We start from the raw sequence: 20,497 nt of genomic DNA, 5'->3' as shown, positions 1-20,497 counted from the left end.
TTCATTTGAATTGGGGTATGGGAAGCAAGGAAGTGGCATTTTATCCTCTTAATGATAATACTACTGTTATGATCTCAGAAACAGGGGAGGCTTCTCAGGCTTAAGCTCTGTTGTGTATGTGACATTTCAGGCTTAAAACATCTCAAGTGTATATTTCCTGTCAGAAATATTATGCTGTGAGAGCTATTCAGTTCCTGAAGGATACACTGGAGAGTTAAGATCCATGCTTTAATTTTTTTTTTTTGCTAACATCATGCCAGTTTGAACTTTCTGGAAAACGTCTCAAGAATCTCAGAAGCAAGACATAGATGTATTATTATGATTAATAACGGCTCTAATTTATCCAGAGCCTGCTCTTGAGAGACAGAAATGATCAGTGGGACTGATGTCTTGCTCTGCAGAACTGGACTGATGACGTTTTAAGCTTAATATACATGTCAGGCTATTTGAATTTGCAGAAAACATTGGAATGTAGTAGAATGAGACCAAATGTACATAATCAGGATTTTATTTTTTAATAATTTTATTATTAAGAGTAATTTTTCCTTCTTCAGCAATAGGAGGTTGTGAGAAAATTTTGATTATGACAAATCCTGCAACTAATATTTTCAGATCAAAATGCATTTTGATCTGTAAAATGCTGGTGCATTGCTTTTTTTTTTTTGGAAGACATTTCCCAGTGAAAGGAGGAATCCAAGGCAGAAAGTTTTTCTAATCCTTTTTATTCCTCTAGCACCACTTTATACGACACAAAACCTGGAAAAGTCTCACAATGGAAAGTCCTCACACTATGGCTGTAGAAAGCCATGTATCTGAGCATCAAAATTGGAGTAAAGCCCAACTCAAGCTCTTGTAAATCAGGTACACTTTACACTGCAGTGATTTGAACAGTGGCAGAAAAGTTAAACACATACATGCTTAGGCTGCTTTCTGAGCTCTGCTCACTGTGAGTGTTCAGCCATTGTTAGAGATGTCTAATGACCAAAGGGCTCGTGAGACTTCAATAAAAAAAAAAAAAAAAAAGATAATAACTTTAACATCTTAATAATGATCTATTTAGCAGCCTGGGAATCTTTTTATTTGAAAGTTCAGAATGTGAAACAGAACCTAGGAGAAAGATCAGAACAAGTCTTTTCCAGTTGTGTTTCACTGCTTGAACTACACATTCACTTCTCCTGCCTGAACAGTTGCCAATTAACCCCTGCATAACATACACAGAGGCAATGAGTCTATACAGTTCAGAGGCAGTCCTACTCTGAGCTGCATCTAAAACACTACTTCATCTTTCAGATTTTGCTCCTGTTTATTTTACCTTGGATTCTAAGCCAGGGAAGATGTTAGACTAAGAACAAATTGGCCTGAAGAGCAAGCTCTGGGACGAGGGAAACTGGAGGAAATATATAGTTTCTCTTTCCACTGCCATTAATAAAACACTAAATAGGAATATATACTTTTCATTCTTTACACTAGTGGAACAAGTGATATTGCTAAGAACAGTATAACTTCTTTGGTTTACTTGAATACACTGGTTTATTAAGTGTGTATGGTGAGAATACAGTGTTTTAGAGATGATTGTCAGTGATGGTATAGAGCTTGTTGTGCTTTGGATGCCCTGGGAAAAATAAGGTATAATTAATTGTAAATACTCAAGTTTGTTTTCATGGCCTATATTTTCCACTTGAGGAAGCTCTCTTTATGAGATGGAAGACCTGAAGGAATAACTGATACATGCAGCAAATTTGTAAATCAATAAAAGAAGGAATGAGGATATCTTGCTGCTTTACTGATACAGGCTTAAATAGATTGTGTACCAAATTAAAAGAAAAGATGAGTGGTGAACTTCCTAATTTATCCAAATCAGGATAAGAAATTTAATTCATTTATTTTAAAGGTTTTTAACATAAATAAATCATAATCAGAAATAAAAAAGACATGAGAATATATTTTTAATGATAAGAACCTGTATTTAAATATCCAGCTTGTTGTCTATTCCCAATGCTTATTTAGTAATTTTGCCTATTGTTATGATTTTTCTGGGGCCTGGAGGATGGGATGATAAGAAACATGTCAATGAACAATAGAAAGAAAAAAATGCAGTAATTTGTGGGATTTCCAATCTTCTCATTCATTTCTCTTGAAAGAGTCTGTAAGATTTCACCATTTACTTCACCAAAATAAAATAGTATCTGTTCTAATTAAATATACCAAGAGCATTTCAGGGAACCATGAAATAAATGTCTGTAGAGAAGTAATTTTTTTGAATGATATACTGTACAAATTATTGGGGTAAAATCTGTCACACAGAAAAGATATTTCAGCCCTTAGGTGTATTTATGAATATGCAGAAACAACCTCAGATGTTGAGAGTCTCAGCAATCTGTTGTAAACATGTGTCCTTGTGTGTGGATTTTCATGTATGCACAGGTATGGATTGATAAAGATCTACTGAACTAAATGCTTCAGGGGAAAACAATTCAGGACTTCAGTTGGAAGACTTATTTCTGACACTTCTTGAAGTCAGGTTGACAACATATGGAATTAGCCCATCTCCTACACATCTCAGATAACTCTGCACCTAGTTCCCTCACTAAATGTCACTTTTAGGGACTTTGCCACCATGACAATAAAAAGAATAAGAGTTCTTGCCTTGCAAATTAAAACCTCTGTGAATAGCTGGCAAAGGAAAAAAATACATGATTAGTCATTGCTGAAATGCCTCTTCATGTGAGGGGAAAGCACATGATTTTACATCCAGTCACACTGCTGCCACACACATCCATCAATTCTGTTGTACCTCAGTAGAGTGAAAACAAGGCTAGAATTTAGAAGGGTTCCGTAACCTGAATTAAGACTATAAATGAATTTGAAGTTCCATGGCTGGAACAATAAATACATTTCGTAAATATGATCCAAATAATTTAATTTTTCTCTAGGACTTTTTTGTTCACATGAAAATATAATGCCTCCCTCCAAATTTGTTTTTTATTACTTATTTTCTAACCATAGAATTGCAGAATTCTTGGTGTTGGAAGGCATATCTGGAGATGCTTTCATTGAAGCCCTCTATTCAAGCATGGTCAGCTAGAGAAGGTTTCCCAGGACTCTATCCAGGCAAGTTTTCAGTGTCTCCAAGGATGAAAACTCCACAGCCTCTCTGAGGAATCTGTTCCAGTGCGTGCTGCATTCAAATTGTTTCTTTGCAGCTGCCTGCAATAAAAGGTAAGGAGATATAAGACAATATTTACAGGTTCTAGAAAGAAGCCATCCTCTTGCACTGATTCATGCCCTGCAGTGAGCATTTGTTTCTGGTTAATCCTGGGAACTTCCTGGATTAGACACCACCCATCTGGTCGAATTTGAATCAGTTTTTCCCCTTCAAGTGGTCCAACCACTTCTGCAAAGTATTCAGGTGCAAAGAAGAAAAAGAAGAGGTTGGACTCTGACTCACACACATCAATCCAGGCACAGTCCAGGGAGATGGATTTCAGCCTGTATTATGCCTGATAGGAGAGTTTAAATTTGAATTTAGAGCATGACCTCCTTGATAGCACCTCCCAAATTTACTATTCAAGTCAGCCTGCATAAGGCTAGATTTTAAATAGGCCAGCATTTAAGTCCAGCTTTCTTCCTGAAAGCTTCTGAAACGCTTTTAAAAATAGCAGTAGAGCTTTTGGTGTTAAGTCACTGCCTGCAATTCTCCTCAGGTCTGCTGTTCTATGAGTTCTTCACATAAAATTTGCAGAATGACAGCCACCTGTGGAACGGAGCAGCCTGAAGGACAAGACACAGGGACAGATGCAGATCTTCTACTGTCCTTTCTCTGAAAAATGTCACATACTGCAAAACACACCATTTCCACACTGCCTTTGGAAAATGCTTTCTTGACAGAAACATTTTTGACCTTTGACCTGTAGAAAGTAGATATAATATTAATAAAATTTGGGATACAATGGCTCCAACTAGGCTCTGGAGCAAATTCCCACATTACAGTGTTTGTTGTCCCCTATTGTAGGAGAGGAAACCTACTGAAATGAACCTTGTTTATGTGCCCAAGAGTTCCTCTGCAGGGAAGTGGGATTGCTCACTGTTGTTTTGACCTGACGCACAGTGTGGATGTAACCAGATGTGCACCTAGAGACTGGGACTGTGGGGTACACAGGGAAATGCACCCACCCTGTCCTGTGGATAGAGCCATGAGAATCTGCTTTCCTGTTAGCCCTTACCCCCTGGCCTTTCCAGCATTTGTCTGGCATGTTCTGCAGGCACTACCTAGTGGGGAGCCAGAAAAGAGAAGACTGTGTCTATTCACTGGAACCTGGAGCTTTGAAAACTCCAGCGTAAGACTAGCACAGCACTTGGCAGCTGAATGCTGATTGTGTGCTGTGTGGGGTGAGAGGTTATAATTCCCAGCTCCTGGGCTGAGGTGTGGATGAAGGAGGATTGACTTTGTGGTGATTATCCTTTGTATGTGTAAGAAGAGTCTCATAGTTATCTCTCTTAAAAGATGGACTACAGAGCTGCATGGCTCAGATTCTCCTTTTTAAGAGCATCTATGTAGAAGTAAGATTTTTATGTTGATTTTCCAGAAGGTTTCAGAGGGTGTAGAAAATGTAAAACTTTGTAGTTTCATGTGAATTCTTGCTTCAGTGCAGATTGGGAATAGGTCTGATGTGATGCTGTGAGTGCTCTGCACAGCTGTATTGCTCACACCTGGTTAGACCAGTGTTTCCTGAATGCATCAGATTTCCTGAACACACATGATATATTAATATGCACAGGAAGATACCTGGCTCTTTATTTTGCTCTGCTGAAGCTTGCTGAACATATAGGAGAAATCTAACCCTAAAACCTCAGCTGTGTCCCAACTTAATTTGAGCTAGAGACAGAGGATAATGCAGGTGCATGGTAAACTTACACAGGGACACTGTAGTCATGTGCTGCCATTAAAGTGTCAGGGAAATGTCTGAGTAAAGAACAAAACCTGCCTGTACTCTAGAAGCATAAGGAAGATTTCTTAACTTATACGGAAACTAGGTGCCAGCATATTAGCTTTGGAAGCCATCCACAGGCTGGTTCATTGGGCCATGCATTTTATGTGGCTCAGAAGTAGGAAGTGAATGGAAGGGGAAGGTGGAAAGAACATTATTTTTTTCAGTGTTGAGAATATCAGAAACCCTCCAAGGAGATGCTACTCCCAGTGAAAGTTTTCTGTTTTTACAAATATAATCCAGTAGGCTGTTGCCTGCAAAACTAAGATAAAAGGTCACATTAAATAGTGGAGATCATCACTATGGTGTTCTCCCATGTTTTCATTCCATGCTTTGGTCAGCCTGAGAACAGGTTTCTCTGGTAATATTTGTCATGTCCTTGGGGTCTGTCCTAACTGAAGCCTTTCTGGATGAAGTGCCAATATTTCTCTTTGAGAATTGTCTGCCATTGCAGTCCCCTTTTCAGTTGCTTGAAGGCGACTACAAGTCTACCGGTTATACTTGATTGCTGTAAAAATCTGTTTTTTCCTGGGTAACTATAGGAACAAGAGATGCTTTGTAGGGTTTTTTTTTAAATGAAAAGCAAGATTTTGGAATAGAGAGAATGGAAATGTGCCCAGTCTTAATAATACTGATCAAAAAATAAAGTATCATTTACACCATCACTTTAATTCTATCTCTGCTTATGTGCAGAAAATGTTTCCATCTATATGTCTGTATATATGTACTCCCATTTGTATGTATGCATACACATACATGTTTAAAAGGACTTGTTTAAACTTAAAAAATGGGAAATGCAACATAGCTGGAACAGATTAAAACGCATGACTTTAGGTGCACCAGAAAACATATTGCACCTATAAGGACTTTTTGTTTTTAATTCAATCCTACCATAAAGTAATTTATTACCCATTGCTTGTTTTTCTAGAAAGGCCAGTGCAGCATCATTTGCTGTCTGATTGACAATGTAACTCTGTTTTTACAACTTGTAATTTAAAACAGGAAGGCTGCCATTCACATCAGTTAAGAAGTCTACATTTTAGATTACCTTGAAAGGTTCACCTTTGGCATAAGTTACTGGGAAGTTCAAACAACTAAAACCAAAACGCAGCATTCCTAGCTCAGCTTAGTCCATGCATATGTAGTGACTTGCAAAATCCAAATCAGAAGGAGTAATTAAAGAAATGCATTTCCCTTCAATTCCACATTTCCACCAACTTACTACTTTTCCCTTCAAAGAGCAGCAGAAATTGTCATTTTACATTCCTCAACACCAACAGCAACAGTTCAGACCCTGCAAGCCTGGCTTGTCACCTGATCATACATTGAAATCTGCAGCTAATCAGTACTGGTCCAACTAGGAAAGGTCACAGCAATCCTGCTGAAATATTACCGAGGTGTTTCAAGACATGGACATTATTCATCCTCACTAAAACCAGGCAAGGAATAAATAAAGTGAATGCAAAAGGATTAACTCTGGTATATTTGCTGTAGTATCACCATGACATGATCTGTTTCTAGCTCTTCTTCTGCCATTAAATGAACATTTTCTGACCCCAGTTCCCATCACAAGCCATGCCAAAATCCTACCACTTAAGCATTAATGTCTGGGCTATACCTTAGGCCAAATCCTTGGAGCAAGGTGTGTAAGCTGTACAGTCCTTATATCAGGTCTGTGTCAGGAACTCTTACCAAGATTGTAGCACTGATGTTTTTATGCTTTCTTCTCTCTCTTTTTTCGTTTTTTTTCCTCCTACACTTCTGTACTGACAAAAGCTAAGGTCTAGTGGTGCGATATTAGCTTGCAAGTTGCTCTTGGGCCTGGGCAGCCAGGAGAAGCACTGCTGGACACTTTGTCATTATGAGTTGTGTATGTGCTGGTGGGGTTTGCTGCACAGTTACATCAGCAAAATCTCCTGGAGGGAAGGATTGTTTTTGGATACTTCACTGAAATATTGGCCTGCTTTTTTTCCCAGCTGCACCAGATCAGAGCATGATGGCTCCTGGCAACATGTTAGGCACCACTAGCAGAGATTTAAAGAGCATGAGAACAAGGCTAAAGGACAAGTCATTCACAAGAGTGGCTCTGGTTCAAGGGAGGAGAGAGTCCTGCCTGGGAGAGTTTGACTTGGTCATTACCCTGTCAGTGAAGGAGCCATGCAAATGCATGGTTTGACTTCACATGGCACCCCTTCAAAATATGTCTTTCTTCTTTCAAAATGAGGGACTGTAGGATACTGTGCTATAGTGTTCATCTGTGTAGGTAATATATGCTGCAATTTTAGTTATGGGCTCCTAAAAAAAGTATCATGCCAGATTCTAGGATCTTTCTTAGACAAAAACTCTCTTATGTTTAGGAACAAAGCAAGGTAAGGAAAGATTATCTGGACTGGAAGTCCTAAAAACTGTTTCCTGTTTAAAAGGGGGGACAAAAATCACTCGTATAATGGCAACATATTTGTGTTTGTACAAATGCTGCAGAACAGATCCTTCCTCTCCATTAGTGACCTAAGAAGCAAGCAGGCATTTATTTTCTTTAAGAACTATGACACTTCTTCTCACAGTGTCAAAGCAGCAAGCATTCTACATGCAGCAGTTCCCTTCTCAAACATATCAGCCTCAAGTGCAAAGAGAAGAGCCATAATTTCTTGTTGTCTTCCAGAGATCTCTTGTGAAATTTTCACTTTTTATTTTAAACAGGGAGATATAAACAAGGGGGAAAGGCATTTAGCAAAGTGTTGTGATCTAACCCCAGTCAGCAACTAAGTACCACACCAGCCGTTTTCTCATTTCCCTGCACGCCTGGTGGGGTGGGGAAGAGAATCAGAAAGAGGTAGTACTCTTGGTGGGTTAAGAACAGTTTGATAATTCAAAAAGAGTTAAAAACATGGTGAAAAGTAAAGAGAGAAAGATAGAGCGAGGAATAAAATCCAAGAGAAATGTGACACACAATAAAGTTGCTCACCACCTGCTGACTGATGTCCAGCCAGTTCCTGAGCTATGATTGGCACTTCCCAGCCAGTGCCCCCCATTTTTATACTGGGCATGCTGTTCTGTGGTAAGGAATATCCCTTTGGCCAGTTCAGGTAAGTTGTCCTGGCTGTGCTCCCTCCTGTCATTTTGTGCAGCTGCTCGCTGGCAGAGCATGGGAAGCTGAAAAGTCCTTGATTTAGGGTGAGCACTACTTAGCAACAACAACAGTGTGTTATCAACATTACTCTCATAATATATCCAAAACAGAGCACTTTAACAACTACTAAGAAGGAAATTATCTTCCAACTGAAACCAGGACACAAAGAAGAACAGAAAAAGTTTCTCAAACTTACAGGAGCTCAGATTGGATATCATGTCTGCAAGTTATCTGCAAAATGGTGAGGAATTATACTTTCAAAAATCACTTGTACTTGGCCTAATTAATAAGTACATATTGTACATTCTTTCCATTAGCATGTAACAAAGAACCAAGGAGAAAGATGTTAAAAAGGCTATAAATCTACCACAAAAGCTCGGAATTGCAACCTCATCCTTGTTAGCACAGTCTGACACAGAAACTCCAGCAGTGCAGGAAAAGGCAAGAACTCATCACAGATCGTTCTTATCCCTGTTCAGCCTGAGCAACTATAGAGGAAGAAAAAAGGGGTTTACTAGGAGAAAGGATCCAAATAGGTCAGTGTTTTAGGAAGAAGAAGATACCTAGGCTTGCAGACTTCTGGCTATGCTCCCTTCTTAGCACTATATACCAAAACAAATATATATGATGCAGAACATGGGATTGCACTGCAGCAAAGGGTTATTCGATTTCTGTCAGCAAACATCCATGTAGATTCAAAACCTTTTGACAGGGGCAAGTCCAAAGTTCAAGGTGAGAAAACCACTCTATGGGACAATCCCTGGATGCCCTGTACATAGAATTGCTTCCACCAGAACAGCACACATAGACATAAAAACTATAGGAGCTTTCTATCATGTTTGTCAAAAAAAAGTCAGTTTCCTTCAGGGATCTATGTAATTTTGGCAAAAAGGAAGCACAATTTTTTTTCTTTTTTGTTGAAAGTTTTAGGCTAACATAAAAACCAACCAGCATTGTGGCAGGACTGTTTCTTAAAATATTTCCCCAAATTTAAATCTGCATATTTAATTTTACTTGTTTTTATATAGATACAAAAATATATATAGGTTATCATGATTTTGGATGTTCTTGTAATTAATAGTTTCTACACTTGTAATTTAAAAAAATATACTACAGTCTTAGTTTTGACTACATGTTGTGGCAATAAGAGCAATGATGAGACATACCTGATTAATCAGAGTCAAAATTTCTTCTCAAAGCTAAGCAGTGCCAAATTTTTGAGGTTTTCCTGGTGCAGAAGACTGACCTGGAAGATTATTTGTAATTGATATTTACTGCTTGTAAATATCTTCTAACTACAATGTCCTCCTTTTAATTGAAGGCTAACATTTCAACAGCCCCTGGGATATTTTTTTTGTTTTATCCTTGTTCCAAGAACCCCTGTTGTCCTGCCAGTGTGACCAGCTGGCATATTTTTCTGTGGACTGACAAAGGATTTAGGGTCAAATATGTAGGAGCAGCTCTCAGTCGATTGCTGTGACCACCAAACTACAGCCATGACTTTCAAACCTCTGAGAAAAAGTCCCTGGGAAATGAAATTATTGACAATTTGCAACTATTTTTTTTTCTGCCGAGAGTTGGAAGAGTGGGGACAGAAAAGAGGGGTGGAGCAATTTCTTGAAACTACCTAGGAGCAGAAAGCCATTTTGTAAATAAAAAATGACTTTTCTGTCATTAAATGAGAGCTGTCAAAAAATCCTGACTGTTTTTGAATGTTGGCCTTGTCCAGTCAGAACTAGTTAGGATCTGGGCTGAGATGCCAAGCTGTTTTACAAACACCACGAAATGTCCATCACGAGTCACAAGATTCTTTTTTCAATTTCCTTAGGACATAGCAACCTGGCCTGGTTTCATGTATTACAGATGAATAGTGAATACTTTGCTATAAATCTTGGTGAACTGTCTTGCAAAATATCTTTTTATAATGCTTTAAAAATGTAAAAAAATTAATGACTTAATGCCAAATACAATGAAGCTTTAACTGAGATGGGGGGATTTTTATTAGTCTTTTATGCATAATATTATTACTTTGAGTTGCTGATTGTTTATAATTTAATTTTCACTGAAGTTACTTAATAACTGTCACTTTTCATTCTTTTAACTCTTTATTCATTGTCAGCTGTGGATGATCTGCCAGCCCACATGAGAGGGCAGGTTACATTCAAAGGAATTTTCTTTGGTTTAGGGACATGTGCAAAATCTGAGCTAATTGCAGTGCAACTTTATACTTTAACTGCTTCTTATTAGCGACTTAGCAGATGTCTGATGGTACTCTGATGTTCAGAGCTTGTACTGGGAGCCCACTGCACTCAGTGAGAGGTAGGCACTTCTCTGAGGGGGATCTGCTAGACCAAGCTCCTGCATTCCCAGGTCATGGCTTTGGAAAGGTGTGGGGAGGTGATGGTCAGGGGCTGCTGCCATTTGATGGCCCAGCATGGAACATTTGTTGCTCAGACCCGTGTCTCGGGCTATGTAGAAGTCAAAGCAATGCCCACATCTCTCTGCCATTAAAAGATCCATGGTCTCCTGACTCTGACTCCCTCTTAGACACATCTGGGAAGGAGATGACTCCTAGGCAAGGCAAAGAAAGAAGTAATGGAACGGGCTAAAGCATGAGAGGAAAGGAGAATGCAGGGGCTTTGCAAAGTGAAGAACGGCTTTCTGTAGTCTCCTTTGGTTAGGCAAAAGGTTCTGTTTGATAGGATAAATAAAATAAACTTCTAGGAAACTATTCTGATCCAGAATGTGTGACATTCTCAGTCAGTCCTATGCCAAATGCATGGACAAACAGCTTGAAGAATACCCTCCTTAGACTTTGTCCTGCTAGACAACACCCTTGTGTTTAAATCCACCTTTTAAATTGAAAGGTGGTCTAGCAACAAAATGAGGGACCTCTCTGAGGGATTTTCTGAAGTAGATCCCCCAAGCCAGGGCTGAAATGAAAAGATTTGTGTGTTTAAATGTGCAACTCTACATCTATTTGTGTGGGGAAAAAAAAAAATAAGGTGCGAATATCAGCATGTACCTCGGTTGCTCTTCCAAGTTTACAGAGTGAATGCTACTAAAAATATTGGAAACATGTGAATTTGAGCTGGTATTCATGTGATTCCTGTTTTCCATGTCTTCTTTTTACAAAAAAAAAAAAAAAAAAAAAAAGAAAAAGAAAAAAAACCCTAAAAATATGATTGTATAACTGAAAGATATAAAAGGTCTTTTATTCCTTCTTAGCAAGGGCTGCCTGTGACCTTCATCCTCGCAGCTACTTAGTGTATGCACTGGACAGAACAAAGAGGTACACAAACAAGAGCTGGGAATATTCAGTACCCAGGTAAAAGGGATAGAGGTGACAGATGCAACAGGAAGCAATAACTGCATCACTTTTGTCTTGCAGAGATGTGGGGAAAACAAAAGAAGGAGGGCCATGATCGAGCACTTATGTTTTTGTACCCAAAATGGTGAGTGCATCAGAAAAAAAAATCGCTTGTTTGGATGACATTCTTGAAGTATTGAAGTATAGAAAGGTAAGTGAAGAGGAACAAGGTGAGCAAACTGCCGAACATGTAAAAACAGCACCATTATGAACTTGTTAATTGTATTTTATTTTTTAATCTCTAGTTTGGTTTGGCTGAGGCATCCTTATCCTGCAGTCTGCAAGGAAGCAGGGCAATTTTTGCTGTCCCTGGAAAACACAGTCCTGCACTCCACAACCTTCAAGGTTCCCATGGGCTTCGTATGTATTTAGAAGGAACGACATTTTTTGGGAAGAAGCAATGGAGAACGCAATTATTTTTTGTTTCTTTTCTACTGCTTTGGCTCTTCACAAAATTTATGCATCCTGTCAGCCTCCTGTGAGAAACTGAGTGGTATTTCCACCTCAGCACTGGTGCAGCCCATCTGCAGCACTGGGTCCAGTTCTGGGCTCACCAGTATGAGGCTGACATGAGAATACCAGAGTCCAGTGAAGGACAACAGAAGTAATTAAGAGATTGAAGCATCTCTTGTATTTGTGTCACTGAGACCCCAAGATGAGCTTGAAAAGAAGAAGCGCAAGGAAGATCTTATTAAAGTGTGTAAGCTCCTGATGTGAGGGAGTGGAGAATACAGTCAGACTTTTAGTCCTGCCCAGTGACAGGACAAGAGGCAGTGCACACCATCTGAAGTACAGAAAATTCCATATAAATGCAAGAAAATCCTCTCTGGTACTATAAGTGTGACTGAACACTGGCACAGGTTGCCTGAAGAGGTCATGGAATCTCCATTTTTTGAGATATCAAAGCCCCACCTGAACACATTTCTGTGTAAACTGCTTTCCTGACCCTGTTTTGAGCAGGAGGGTTGGACTAGTCAATATGCAGAGGTGATTTCCCACCTCAATCATTCCATGATCCTTGACCCACTAGAACAATTTCTTCTTATTTCTTGCAGCTATCCTTTGATACTACAATATATGCAGGTTGGAGTGCATGTCTCACCTTCTAATTCTCATCTTTCTGTGAATCAGAGTTATAATTCATATAATCTAACTTTCAGAACACCTACTTAAAAGAGACAAAACCAAACACTTGGGACAGCTAGTAAAACCATTATTTCCAAAGCAATAACACTCATAACTGAAAATGTCTTATTCAAGAATAAAACTATGTTTTCAAATTAAACATTGGTTTATTTTGTGGCAGGGGAAATCAGCTGTAGCACAAGACATCAGAATTAAATTACCAGGTTTCCTATTGTTTTAATTTTCATTGAAATTATGGGATCTTTACAGCGTTTCATTTTTATATGATTTTATGGGGCTTAGAGTAATAGGCCCTGAGTTTGCTTAATGACAACAGGAACTATAATAATCTAAATAATAGAGAAAAATACAAAAGAAAGATTTCATGGTGCCTTAATCCAAGAGGCACTTTGTTTAACCCTTTGGTGAGCGTATAATATGCTTTTCCTAGCTCTGCAATACATGGTAGGATAATTGCAGTGCTTTGAGCCTAAAAGTGTACTTTGTTCTGTCTTCATTTCACGCACATCTCCCTCCATTCTGCAGCCTCTGGAGTGAAGAGCATGCCCAAACAGAAGCAAGGGAAGAAAGACATGGAAACCAAAGTGAATCAATTATCGCCTTCAGCCTTGAGAAATTCATATATTTAACTTGTAACTTCACAAGTGCTGAGGTGGTTCTGCTTTTCTCTGAACACTGAAAGAACATTGAAAGTAGGTTAACAGAACATCCTAAAAGAAGACCTGGGCCACATTCTGTGAAAAAAAAAAAAAAAAAAAAAAAAAAAAAAAAAAAAAAAAGGAAAAAAAAAGTGGCAGAGTACAGGGACCATGCCTCCCAATGAAAGATTTTAAAAGTTTAAAAGATCATTTGGATATAGAATAAGAGATATGTTGTGAAAAATGTTGCAATGGCCAAAGACATTCCGTGGGCACAATGACCTTGGAGGGAGCTTCTCCATCGTGTGTTGAGAAAGTCATGGGAGTCATCAACCAGCAGCTCAGAACAGAATTCAATTTACATTGATAAATAGCTTGTGCAGGTGCAGAAGGGCATTTCTAAGGTAATGAGGTAAAACTATTAATGGGATATGTTTTGGAGAAAATCTTGACAGGGAATAGAAAGCAGTCACACAGGAAAAGCAGAGAAATTTAGCTGCTTGGGAAGTTTATGCTGCAACTGGACAGAGAGCTGGGATCTGTGATAGAGTGTTCTGTTTCAATTACAAAGACGAGCCAAAAGAGCTTCTAGCCTTTCCCATCTTTGTGTTTTATGAGTACAGGTGTTACAGGCATGCAAAGTAGCATATCTTAATTGTCATCTCCAAATCAGACCAGTTCCACTTGTGTTTGGTTTAGCATACTGTATTTTGATGAAGTTTTCATCTGATTTCCCTTGAGGACAGCAGTAGCATTTCCACTCAAGAAGTCAAGCTCTTACAGTATTTAATTTACTGCGGGTGTAGAGAGTTTAAAGTGGGAATTCAAACAATGGAAATATCTTTGTGGCACAGCACAGGAGAGCAAACCTAGAACAGTACAAATAGCTGTTGACTGCCAGAGCTTTACTCATACTCCAGTAAACTTTGCTCTGGGAAGAAGGAGCTGCACAAAGAGCTGCTGGAGCCTACAAACTTCAAAGCGAATGACATGGAAGTGCAAATCAATAGAGAAACCACATGAAACTTTTGAAGGGTATTTGATGCCTTCATGTGTTCATTTTGAAATGTTACCTCACAAATTCCCACTAACCCTTGAGAGTTTCTTGAACTCTCCAGCTATTTCCTGAAAAAAAAACAAACTAGCAGCTCCTAGGGAATCATTGTTATAACGTTTGGAGACTACGAAAGCTTCATTTGAGCTTTGTTTTTCAGTATCATCCTTTCTGTGGAGAAAAGGTGTAAAATTTCTGCCTATTGCCTGCATTATTCCAGTACAGTCCTGCTGACACCCTCCTCCAGAACTGGGCTGGAGGAGACACAAGGCATGTATGATCTATTGCATTATTTTGCTGAAACATACTCGTTTTCAAGAAATGATCACCTTGTGTTTACACATCAGCAACATCCTTGGTAAATCTCTTGGAATTTTATTTTTGCTATTATTTGTTCTGGTTGGTACCCTAGTGTAGACATAAGGGTCTTCAGACTGGATGCCAGCTGGTGCCTGTCTGTTCTCCAGCTTTGTACTTTGCTAAAAGATGAAAATGGTGTTGTTTCACACCAGTCAGTAATGATGAGACAGGATTTGTTGAAGCTGTAATACTTTCATGTAGTTCAGATCTTGCAGTGCTTAGTGAAATCACCTGAAGAAAAAAGATTTCTACTCTTTTTTATTACAGAATAATTTCTTTCCTGGGATATATTAGCTGATATACAGTTGTAATGCATTCACTTGGCAGTTCTGATATGTAATACATTTTAATAAAATATCTTTAATCATCTTGAAATTGCCATATAAAGTATATTATACTGTGACTTTACTACTTTAAAGGAGCATCATGCAAACATTGCTGAACTCCTGTAAGGCTCCACTGACTTTAATGAGCTTTGGATCAGGCCCATATTCCCTGATGTGAAAGTCTAAGGGAAAGTACTATAAGGCCTCTCTAATAGCATCCTTTCATCTGTTAAAATGCAAGAAAAGTGTATTGCTCTCAAATGTTTTTGATAAAATGTATTTCATCATGTTGTCATAGTGTTGTAAGTAGGAGAAAAGGAAGTGTTTTAAAGCACCGATCAGAAAAATACACTGTAAGACATAAAGCCTTTTAAAATGCAATGCATATACTCCTTTCTAATGTTTAGAACTTGTGGAATAAGTCTTCATATCTGAAATTCACTTTTTTCTTCATTTGATCATGTAGAGACATTCACATTTTTCTATGTTCCAAAGCGTGCACACAGTTGTTTAATGAGACCAAACAACAGAAATCTTACTTAAAAATGTTTATTGTAAAAAAGTGGCTAGAAAACAACATCAATTTCACTTCACACTTTCTTCAAGTTATCTATAGATGCTGCTATGGGCAACAATTTGCTTTCATTCATAACACATTCAATCATATAAAAATAAAAATATTTACATTATGTCCACATACTTTACAAAATCATCAATAAAAAAGGCACTTGGAGGGGTAATGCTGAAAATATTGCATTTCCTTTGTGCATTTAAAAAAATATTAATTGTAAAACTCCCATGGATCCCCTCTCTTGCACTTATTCCCGTTTTTTAAAACAAAAATGAAGTTTAGAGGAACTGTTCCATATTAAAGGATGGTCAAGCATGCACCAGGAATGTTTGAGGCTACAGTATTACCTTCTTTATTTATTTATTTTTTAAGGCACATGCAGTTAGTTTGTGGCTTTTAATTTTTCGTACATTCTCTTATATTTTTTCCCTCTTTTAGTTATGCAGTTTTAAAGCATTTCAGGTCATTAATAAAGGCCTTGGCTTCTAATAAAATAAAATAAAAAAAACACAGCAATGAAGAATATTAAACATTTACTAAGGTAAACTTGGAATACTTTTTAAGGCACCTGAGATAAATGGTGTCTAGCAAAATTCACTTGGGTAGTATTTTCATTAAAATTTCCACTTAAAATACTGTTTCTTTGGTTGAAATGGCTTGGCAGGAATGTATTAACTTTGAAGCCTTTTCTAAGCCAGAAAAGATGACCTACTTTGGCTTCATCTATAAAGAAAGTTGATAATGCTTCTTCCTTTAGATCTACTTGAAATGTCATGCATGGCGTCTTTCCCCCTATTTCAGAATTCACACTTAAGAATGCAAATGTGTGGCAGAACAGAAACTACTTAAAGCTCATCTCTACTGACATTCTAAGTTCTTCCACTAGTTTATTTGTTTGCTTGTTTGGTGGTGTATTGTTTTGTTGGTTTGGTTTCTTTGTTTTTTGGTCTGGTTTTTTTTTTTTTTTTGGCTGAAAAGTAGACGAGAAAAAACGCCTTTGGATTTCCACTTATCCTTTGGAACACAAGTGGAGAAATGCATCAAGTCCAGGTAAACATTGACTGCATGACTCAGTGTGCTACACAGCAGCCAGATTCCTCATGTTTGTGCAGAAGAGACATTCTGGAGAAAGTTTTGGAGCAATTTTTGCACTGGTATTTCTTCACATCTGAGTGGGTCTGCAGATGAGCCCTCAGATTGGATCTGTCTGCAAAAGCCCTGTTGCAGTGAGGACAGGAAAAAGGCTTCTCTCCTACAAAGGAAATATCAAGAGAAAATAGGATCAATCTTTAAAAAAAAAAAAAAAAAAAAAAAGTACATGTTTGGGACAGGTACAACCTGCTCTTATCCTAAGACAAAAAAGAACAAACAGAAATGACTTATTATAAGAAAAAAATGTCTAGTAAAAAGTTAATCAGGCCACAGATACAGCAGCTTTCAGCACTGTCTATTGAGGACATGTTGTAAAGTGCAGTCTCTGAAAACAAGCTGCTGACACCTTCTGCATCTACAGGTGCATGCAGTTCTTTTAGACTGGGCTCCTTCCAACATTTTCAAAGATTTTCATAGAACAGTTTCTGTCTAGTTCTCTGTGAATTACTGGGGAACAAGGGCTTTGACTGAAAAGCAGCAAACAGCTGTACAGACATTACATTGTACCCAGTGTTACACTCAAACCCCATTTTTGCATCAATAGAAAAATCCCAACCACTTTGCTGATGATGGATTTCTAATTCTTAAGGACTTGAGGCAGTGCATGCAAAACTTGCCAGCTGCTTAAGGAGTCAAAAAGCAGCCCCACATGCATTGCCTGCTTTATGCTGCCTGATTTCAGAGTCAGCTGGAGCCTTCTCAAAGTTAGCAATTCCCAAAGCCTGAAAGTTAACATAAAATACTTAAAGCAACAGCTTCAGTTAGTGGAAGTGGGCTACACCATCCTAAAATTACCAAGGAAGCAATGCTGATTTATGCCAGTATCTGGCCTGCAGTTATGAGACCATGCTACACCCCCCCCCCCCCCCCCCCCCCCTTTCCCTGCAAGAGGGACAATTTAGCCTTTTAACGATTCATTTGAAATTCCATGGATGCATTTCAAGGTTGGTTAAGAAATGCTGCTGGTTTTTCCACCTGTGGAGAAAAACAGCAAAAAAGCATCCCGATGTTATAGCAACAAGGAGCTGCAAATGTAACACCCGCTCTTACCAGTGTGAGTTCTAATGTGTCCTTGAAGCAGCCAGGGTCTGGAGAAAGCCTTGCCGCAGATCTTGCAGACACAAGGTAGCGTGTGGGTCCTGATGTGCATCTTAAGCGCTCCCAGGCTGACGTACTCCTTGTCACAGTACTTGCAGCTGAACGATTTCCTGGACTGGGCATCACAGTGCAGCTGCTTGTGTTTGGCCAACCCAGAGAAAGTCGAATAGGTCTTGTTGCACAAACTGCACTGGAACTTTTCGGCTTCGATGGCATGAGGGTCTGAAAGCTTTGACTGGATTCTCTCTTCTTCATCGCTAATGGGGCTTTCTGAACCGCTGTGATCTTTGGAGGAGGTGTCAGAAGGTGGAGGTGGGCTGACTCTTCCCAAAGACGAGGGGTATCCAGAAAGCGGAGAGAGGTCATTGGGTAATGGAGACGGCAGCAGCCCAGTTGTAGTCCACACAGTGATGGGGTTGTAAGCTACTGAGCTCAGGATCTCTGGCTGCGGTATGATAGGGACTGGATAGCTTTCGTACAGGTATGGGGATATGATCACTGGAGAAAGAAGAACATTTTAAGGTAAGAGAACCAAAACGTACCTCCAAAACCAGCAAAATTAACACTTTGAGGATTAAAAGCTGCATAAGTGAAACACTCAGTAGGGCAATCCGAGCAGAAGGGGGATTCAGGAAATACTGTTTCATACATATATTCTTATGGGTAGAAACAGAGCCTGTGAACGGGCAAATTGCAGCTGGAGAGTCCCTTCAAGGCAGCATGCTGCTTCTAAATCTGTGCAGCCTGACACAATGAAGCAGTGAAACTTCCTGAAGGATTTGAACAAAAGTTTCAATTCCACCACCAACAGATACAGAACAGGAAAACTCCAAATCCTTTCTAAGCCACTTGCGTTCAAGTGGATGAGCAAGCTTTCATGATTCATTCTGGTCAGCACTGACATATTTCTCAAAACTCCCTCCTTGTAAGCAGGAAAAAACAGAGCCTGCAATGAACTACCCCGTTCCCTGCAGCCTGCAGAGCAATCCCACCCCTCCCCAGCACTGCCACGCAACGCCCGCAGCCTCAGGAGCGGCGCGGCGGCACCAGAGTCCCTTCTGTTACCTGTGTGAGTGTCCAGCTCGCTGTAATTCGGCTTCTTGGAGGAATTGAAATGCTTCTTGACCAGGAAGGAGCGCGGCATTTTGGATGCAGGGTTCGTGCTTCTGGCAGACTCTCTGTCCGTGCGGGCGGGTGTCGCAGCACAGGCACACGCGGTGTCACTGCGGGCGCATCGGTGCCGCTCCCGGTCCCTACGGCGCCGCCGGCCCCGCGCAGCCCATCCACTCCCGCTTGTGCAGTGGCAGTGCCGAGGCGCCTTGAAAAGTGCTGTAAATACCCACGAGTCAGGTGCAGGGGGGAAGGGTTTTCCGCTCCTCCAATCGCTTCGGGATGTTCTCAAGCACTTTTCCAAAGAGGCTGTTTTTCTGGGAGGGGTCTGGGGCTGCTGGCTGAGGGATCCAATCCCACTCGGAGGGTTTGGTTCAGGTTTCAGCTCCTCCCCCTGGAGACAGCTGTGAACGGGGAGAGAGCTCCAGCAGAGCGCGTTACCCTGCTCCGAAGTGGGGGGATGTGGCTCCGTAGAACTGCAGTCTACAAAAATGTAGTGCTCAAAATTCTTGAAAATAAAGGTCAGTTTACTGATTCAGCTGAAATATATATATTTTTTTCTTTCTGACAGAGACCTGGATAAGTTATAGGCACTGAAACATCTTTTTCTTCTTCCTTCCACCTTTTTTTACTCTTTCCTTCCCGTTTTCTTTTTCCTCCTTTTCTTTTTTCCCTTGTCTTCTTTTTTATTCTTCTTTTGCTTTTTGTTTTTCTTTTAAACGAGTCTGGTTTCCAGATGTTTGGTTTGAGAATTACAATGGGACAAACTGTTCACTAAGAGCAGAAGGGGTAAACACACACACACACACACACACACACACACACAGAGGACATCACAAGATAACAAGTTGGCCGTCAGACCCAATGGAAGGCTTTGAACTGAATGTGTGCCTGCTCCGTTTGGGAGCTGCCTTTGAATAGTTGTGCTCAGGAAAGGCTGGAGACGAGCAGCCTGCCTCCCTAACCTGCACCCTTTCAGGCAGAAGGACCAGACAGAGACTGCAAGAGAATTCAAGGAGAGAGGGAAGCCTTGGGAGGATTATATTTCACAGCAGGGTGATAGTCTTTATATAATACGCATACTGCTTCAGACTGCTTGTATGAAGAATTCTTTCTCTTTTACATTAAAAATCTGCAGAATGCAAACCTTACTTTCCTTGGGAATAGTTATGTCACTCTTTTGCCTATCCTCTTAGGACACTACCAAGGAAATTTTCCTAATTATCCAAAGCAGTTAAAAGATGCATAGATAAGCAAACCCCCCAAAATTATAGACAGAGTAATTTAAATGTCTCTTAAATGTCCTTCTCCATTAGTATATTTCAGGACCTCTTGATTTCCTATGAAGGTATAATCTATGTTATGTATTTCTTTAAGATGAAAGCCTCTTAAATGTGCCACAGAGTGTTCTGGTTATCTAGATTGATTTAGAGGAGATATTTAGTCACAGATAGGTTTTTTAATTTTAAAATATTTGCATTTTGGAAATATGGACAGCTTGAACGCTGGTAAATTTCTAACACAAATTACATTCTGACTGACTCTTGGTCTGCC

General features: G+C 39.5%; 1 protein-coding gene and 1 long non-coding RNA gene across 4 annotated transcripts in view; one reads left to right on the top strand and one right to left on the bottom strand.

Moving 5' to 3' along the window:
- LOC134549043 (uncharacterized) overlaps positions 1–14,788 on the top strand; it is a 60,629-nt gene extending 45,841 nt beyond the window's left edge. For all 3 annotated transcript variants that reach the window (XR_010079985.1, XR_010079986.1, XR_010079984.1), the window contains 2 exons: positions 3,007–3,219; positions 11,510–14,788. This is a non-coding gene — a long non-coding RNA (uncharacterized LOC134549043). The remainder of the gene's footprint in view (positions 1–3,006; positions 3,220–11,509) is intronic.
- A 757-nt stretch (positions 14,789–15,545) lies between these two features.
- SNAI2 (snail family transcriptional repressor 2) lies at positions 15,546–19,880 on the bottom strand. The gene is made up of 3 exons (XM_063394412.1): positions 18,899–19,880; positions 17,786–18,331; positions 15,546–16,835 (listed from the first exon to the last, which is right to left on the bottom strand). Exons 1-3 carry the CDS (start codon positions 18,975–18,977, stop codon positions 16,654–16,656), a joined length of 807 nt encoding a protein of 268 aa, XP_063250482.1. The 5' UTR covers positions 18,978–19,880; the 3' UTR covers positions 15,546–16,653.
- Positions 19,881–20,497: the final 617 nt, after the last annotated feature.

Source organism: Prinia subflava, chromosome 1 (genome assembly GCF_021018805.1).
Source record: "Prinia subflava isolate CZ2003 ecotype Zambia chromosome 1, Cam_Psub_1.2, whole genome shotgun sequence".
In the NCBI taxonomy this organism is placed as follows: Eukaryota; Metazoa; Chordata; class Aves; order Passeriformes; family Cisticolidae; genus Prinia; species Prinia subflava.
Note: the sequence above shows the minus strand (reverse complement) of the source record. Positions and strands in the feature narration are given on the sequence as shown.

Bases quoted from the DNA above. Each gene is read 5' to 3' on its own strand.
- SNAI2 (XM_063394412.1), bottom strand. From the start codon at position 18,977: ATGCCGCGCTCCTTCCTGGTCAAGAAGCATTTCAATTCCTCCAAGAAG. The intron at 18,332-18,898 runs GTAACAGAAGGG...TTCTTTCTCCAG, and splicing joins CGAGCTGGACACTCACACAG to TGATCATATCCCCATACCTG. The intron at 16,836-17,785 runs GTAAGAGCGGGT...TTTCCTTTGTAG, and splicing joins ACACATTAGAACTCACACTG to GAGAGAAGCCTTTTTCCTGT.